The 6,248-nt window shown below is 30.2% G+C and overlaps 1 protein-coding gene across 11 annotated transcripts; it reads left to right on the top strand.

Moving 5' to 3' along the window:
- Window positions 1-613: 613 nt before the first annotated feature.
- On the top strand, window positions 614-3,086 carry LOC123192185. Of its 11 annotated transcripts, XR_006496828.1 has the most exons (7): window positions 627-813; window positions 883-941; window positions 1,127-1,306; window positions 2,193-2,412; window positions 2,578-2,647; window positions 2,760-2,897; window positions 2,986-3,086. XR_006496828.1 is itself a non-coding variant. In XM_044604643.1 (6 exons), exons 1-5 carry the CDS (start codon window positions 782-784, stop codon window positions 2,595-2,597), a joined length of 360 nt encoding a protein of 119 aa, XP_044460578.1. In that variant the 5' UTR covers window positions 614-781; the 3' UTR covers window positions 2,598-2,647; window positions 2,760-3,086. The 11 variants fall into 11 exon arrangements, 6 of the variants coding, with proteins under 6 accessions (XP_044460578.1, XP_044460579.1, XP_044460584.1 ...); XM_044604643.1 differs by lacking the exon at window positions 883-941 and having other exon boundaries at window positions 614-813; window positions 2,193-2,264; window positions 2,357-2,412; window positions 2,760-3,086; XR_006496827.1 differs by lacking the exon at window positions 2,193-2,412 and having other exon boundaries at window positions 631-813.
- The last annotated feature ends 3,162 nt before the right edge of the window (window positions 3,087-6,248 follow it).

The raw sequence follows: 6,248 nt of genomic DNA, 5'->3' as shown, positions 1-6,248 counted from the left end.
GACATTTTAGCAAAAGAAATCTCAACTATTTGATTGCACATACTAATAAATAAAAGCTAAATAAAATGAACAAACCTGGAAAATGCTCACAAATTTGGATTATACTAAAAAAAAAAATAGTCTTTAGTAAAGAAAAAATAATAAGAAAATAAATATCTTGTCATTATAGATATTATTTTCATGGTTTTTGTGACAAATTAGTTATATTCTCATTTAAACTAAATAAATTTATATTTTTAGCGAGAAAATTTTTAAATTTCTTACTAAAAAACTTACAAGTCCATTGTTATTGATAAGGTTGAACTGTCGGCTTAAATTCGAACTGAGTTCAAATATAGAGAGTTAGCTCATTTTTTAAATAGATTCGAACTCGAACTTAAACTAAAAAAAATTTGATTCGATTTAACTCACGAGTCAGGGGATGACTTGATTTAATTCAAACTTAATTTGTGATTCAATTTGGATTTAGTCGTGACAAATTTGAATCAATCTGAATCAACTGAGTTAGATTTCATGACTAACTTGACTCGGTTTAAATTCAACTTTAAATCTATTTAACCAAGGTATACCCATCTAATTGATATTTACTTACCGCATTTATATTTATTTTTATTTTTTTAACAAATTAGTTCAGACAATTTCCACAAGGAAACAGTCTCGTATTTAGGATTTGTTTTTTCACAAGATCTAGGGTTGTGTTTCGAGTTTTCAGAGCCATAAGTGAGGTGTTCGAAGGATACGAGCGCCAATACTGCAAGCTCTCTGCAAATCTTTCAAGAATATGCAACTCAACTTCTCTCCTTTCCGATACAGGTATTGTCATACTCAAACACTCGTCATATCTAACTCAATTATCAGTTACTTGATACTTCAGTTTTACAGATCAGAAGAAGGAAAAGGTTCCGGAGATAAAATCTGGTCTAGATGATGCTGACGTTTTGGTACTGTATTTTTAATGATTATTGTAACTTAAATTTTATGTTTTTAGTTATAGTTTGATGTTCGATTTCGGAAAATCGGTTAAGGTCCATTATCCATGTCAATATACTATCGAATTACATGTAGAGTTACGGAACCATGCCGTCTTTCACGAGTTATTCTAATCCTGTCCTCTGCCTATTGGCAGCCAATTTATAATCAACTTCTATCAAGCCGCCAAAGGAGATTCTCAAATGCCTAGGACAACCACATGCGCCTCCTGGGATCACAACAGCCCCGTGCTTATAAGCAAGCCAACAAACAACCGCATAGTCATCTGGTATTTATTAGAACATATGCAGAACAGTCTGGAATTTATTAGGATAAGGTAATCATAGGATTTCTAATTAAGATATTTGAGTCATGAAAACTAATCCTCTGAGTGTTTGGTTGTTGAGTTTGCCATTAAGATTTGCATAGGTTTAAGAAAAAGTTCCAAGTCTAATTGTTTTTGCATGAATTAAGGGATCACTTTTGAGCCTCACAAATTTTTATAGGCTTAGATTTTATTTATTGGAGCATTTATTTCCATTTAAACCAAGGGACAAAAATCATGATCTGATTTCTGGATTTTTATTTTGTTGATCTATGTCATAGTGGTGATAGATATTGTAGTTTGAATTCAGAAAATCTGAGAGGAATTTGAGTAGCAAGTAACTTTCATTTTTTTGGGCAAATTATTATTTGTATCTAGATCACTCATGGTTTTGTGGTTAATTTATTTTAGGACCATTTTTTTCATGCTCTTCCAAATAATATTATGAAGGAAAATGATGATTTTTGCTCTCTTTATTAAATTTATCCTTATGTTTGTATGCACTTCCAACATTTTTCTACCTACACATCGATATACACATGCTAATTACATCAATGCGATGCAAACTTGCCATCATTTACTGACTTCATAGGTGATTATAAATATTGTAATTGTCATTGCCTGGTTCCAGTGTATCGGTGGGTGTATATATACGTGTGATCAAGATATAAACAGCCTGAAGAGTTTGGAAATCTTTCAAGTTTAAACAGCCTGGAAATGGAAAATAATCATTTAACTAGTCAAATACCATATTCACTTTGCAATCTAAAAATACCTTCAGTTCTTGCAAGTTGTTCCATCTATACCTTTTTTTTCCTCACCTTGAGGTATATTATATATCTTTATGTTTTTCATAAATTTCTCATGATACCTTGATTGTTTTTTAACATATAATCAGAACTTTGAGTCAAAACAACGTCAATGGCACTATCCTTGAGTCACTTATAAGTCTTTCAAACTTGATCAATATGTAAGTGATTCCAGAGAGCAACTGACGCCTGCATTAAGTATAAATAATTTTTTTCTAAGTTTTTGATTCCATAGTTGAACTTCTTTTTGAAGTCAGCATGATTCCAATAATCTCAGCAGTCAAATTCCTGCACATTTATTCCAAATTCGTAAGTACTAGTATGGACAACAGTTATTTGTAATATTTTAACTTTTAACAACTCTTTCATGGTATGAGATGCTGTGAACTTTTCATTTGTTTGATATGCTTGTTTTTCGGCTTTCTGTCGTACTCTGTCATCAGAACTAAACTTAATTTTGTTGGCTTATTTTAGTTTCACGGGAAATCATTTGAATTGTGATAAAAATCTTCCCCACCCCATGAATCTAGGAATAATGATTCAGGTAGTTTGGTTTGATATTAATTTGCTTCATAATGTAGGGAATGATCTCTCAAAATACAGCATATAAATTGTCTAGACCAGCTAACTGCTCGGGTGATCTCCTATTCTTTTAGGTGGTTTAAAGAAGCCCATTATCAGAATTATAGTTGGGATTATTGGAGGATTTCATATTCTTTTTGGAGCCTCTCTATTTTTCTTGTGCAAGGCTAAACATAAAGGCTACTGGCGTGAAGTATTTGTAGATGTTGCAGGTTTGTGCTGTTTTTCAATTTACTGAAAACTAATTACTTTTAGATGTTATTGGTTTTCATATATTTATTAATTTATTCTGTTCTGTAGTTTTCCTTTTCAGTATTTGGCTTAAATTTTTGGAGCATTTGTGCATGGCTTAAACAATATTTTCATTCGGATGGTGATGAACAATGAAGTAATCTTTATGCTACATCATTTTGTATGATAAGATTTGTGGAAATCCTATGCATACATTAGATGGTCATTTTAATAGTGTTCTTAATCTCAATATTATCATAACCAATGGTACAAGTAATAATGATAGAATTATTATAGTATTGAGTGACCTCATCAATAGGTGGCGACAATTCTCACATTTCAAAGTTGTTAGCTAACAGCTTAGTACAACATATGGGTGTACGTTATAAACGTGTTAATATATTGGACAGACCTGACAAGATGATTTCCAAATAGATGATTGGTTTAGTGTCTATAGAATAAGTCCTCTAACTCACGGGTACATGTTTTCTTTAAACTTGAGGTCACCAAACGTCTCGTACAATTATTAGTATGGTTTGACATTATTCAACATGTAATTGTAACTAGGGTAACTATAAAGGTAATGTAATGCCCCTCTCTAGTTACATATTCTTACCTAGAATATGTACTTGAAGTAATGTGTTAATTTTAACTTTTAATAATAATTACAATAAATAACAAATAAATGCATGGTACTCAAAATAAATAACCACAATCTCAAAAGTATAATTATTATTCAATAAATCAAATAGATAAGTTAAATCGTCAAGCAAATTAGCATAAATAAATCCTAATATATTTGTAAAATCCAATCATAAAGAATGACAAAAATGCCCCTATCATTATGCAATGTCTTGAGCTAAACCACTGCCTCTGTTGTCACCTTAGTGCTCCATAAATATGCCTGTGACATCACAATAGAACAAGATAAATGAAACACACTCAGTAAGTAGTTAAGCACATAGCATAATACAATAAAACATATCCCAAGTGTCTTATAATTATCAATGATGTGGTGTTATATATGTTTTCCCAACATCCCAAATGCCAATCCGATTTCCTTGACACCTTGTGTCAGTTTTCGTTATGAACGTAATCCCTGATTACTCATGTCCAATGATGTAAAATGACGTTTCCAACATCTGGTAAAAGCATATGACATACGTAATGTCAACTATACGATGTACCCTGTACACATATCAACAGGGCTTAGGGTTGAGGTTACACAGACTAACCATGTTGCTTTCACTATCACATCGTACTCAACTTGATGGTTACATCATGCTACACACAACTTGATGACAAGTCACATTGTATACAGTTTGGTGACAAATCTGACTACACTAAGCTTGGTATAATACACATTGCACACAGCTCAATGGTAAGAATCTCTTGGTGCATCATTGATATTTTTGATTAGGAACCACTTTGATTAGGGTTTATGTCATCATCCATACAGTTGAGCACACCTTCAATGGTTTCCATTACCAATTGCCTTTGTTAGGGTCTTTCCTTTTATGTTTCTTCATTTTCATCCATCATAAGGGTAAAATAGTCATTTCTATTCTTATTCATAAACATTGCTAATTTTTCTAATTTTTCCCAATTATACGCGAGAGTGTTCTCTCTCCTAAGACATAGTCATGCGTACACTTATCAACAGCTTTTGATTTTCATCAATATATCTCATTACGTTGTCATCTGTGGGTATCCATTGTCCTTTGTAATCTACCATAAGCATTACTTTAACCATTTTAAAAAGGAAAATTCTAGCAATTAGAAAATCAAAATTTGTTATAACAACATTTGTTAAAAATATATGAATATACAATGATATTCGACGAATAATAATGTAATATATCCGCCAATGTTCTACATGTTAAAATATATATTAAAATATAATTTGTAAATATCACTAAAAACCTTTATATTTTCATAAATTTTAAATCACCCTTACATGTTTAAAAACTTGCATTTTAGCCTTCTAGGTGTGATCCTGTTTACCCCAGTCATCCTGTAAAGATTACTCATAGCCTTGGTCCTTCTATTTTTGTTCAAATTATAATTGAAAATCATATCAATCTTTCGTACAAATGTAGAATTAATGTAGTAAAAAAGAAAAAGGTTAAGAATAATTCTTATAACTAAAATTAACTATAAAAAACAAAATTAACAAATTAACCAGGTAAGAATGATCACCTTTATCTTATAAACACCAAGAACATTCACTCTCACCTTGAACCTATCAAAGATTTATTTATATTTTATATAAAATCTAATTATAAATTATATATAAACAAAATTAACGGTCATACTTATTACTCAGAGTAATAATAACAATTGAAAATTGATTTTTTTTAATTAAAAAAGTGGGAGAGATGGTAGAAGCAATATAAATAAAAGAAGAAAAATGTTTTTAGTTTTGAAGTAAAAGGGACTAACCTCATACGCAGAGCCACTCTTGAAGTTTTTGCATCTTCTTCGATTTCTTCTTTCTAGTTCTTTATTGATCCATTTTCAGATCTAAACTTTCTGGTTTAAGTTTTTCTTTTTATCTCCAAGGTCTTTTATCAAAAGTCTTTAGAGCCCTTATGAATAGTTCTTAAACATACGAAGTATAATGGCATTTCTATAATATTTTGGTAATCTTAAGCTTTTCAATCATGCAAATTTCTTTTGAATGTACAGACCTAAAGTGGAAGATAAAGATGTCAATGGGCCGGGCCGGGCCTGAGGCCCAAACAGTAATGGACCTTCAGGTCGGGCCGGTCCATTGAAATATAAAGACCCGACGCAATAATAACGGGCCTTAATTAGGTCGGGTTAGGCTTTAATCAGGCCGATCCGGCCCATTTAATTAATATTTAAAAAAAAAATTTAATTAAAATTTTTAAACACAAAATATTTTTCAATTATTAAAACCGAAGATAGTACTCCGAATATTTTATTTATAATCTCTCATTTGTGACGGAGGAATACCTTGGTTACATGATGAAAAATATTATAAATTGATAACATAGTATAAATTAATTAATTTACATATTGTATAAATTATAAAGCATAAATAAAATATATCTATTATATAACATTTATCTATTCATCTTCTATATCTAAATCTTTAAATTCTTCAAAGATAAAAATTTATTATTTATAAATTTAGATATTTTATAATATTTTGTAATGATAAAATTAAAATTAAAATAAAAATGAAATTATAAATATAAAGAATTATTATTTAGGAATTCAGATATTTCCCGAAAGAGAGTTAATGAGATTGAAAATATAACGAAATAATTGAAATCGAGAGATTAAAAAATTAGTAAATAAAAGTG

This window comes from Mangifera indica, chromosome 12 (genome assembly GCF_011075055.1).
Source record: "Mangifera indica cultivar Alphonso chromosome 12, CATAS_Mindica_2.1, whole genome shotgun sequence".
In the NCBI taxonomy this organism is placed as follows: domain Eukaryota; kingdom Viridiplantae; phylum Streptophyta; class Magnoliopsida; order Sapindales; family Anacardiaceae; genus Mangifera; species Mangifera indica.
Note: the sequence above shows the minus strand (reverse complement) of the source record. Positions and strands in the feature narration are given on the sequence as shown.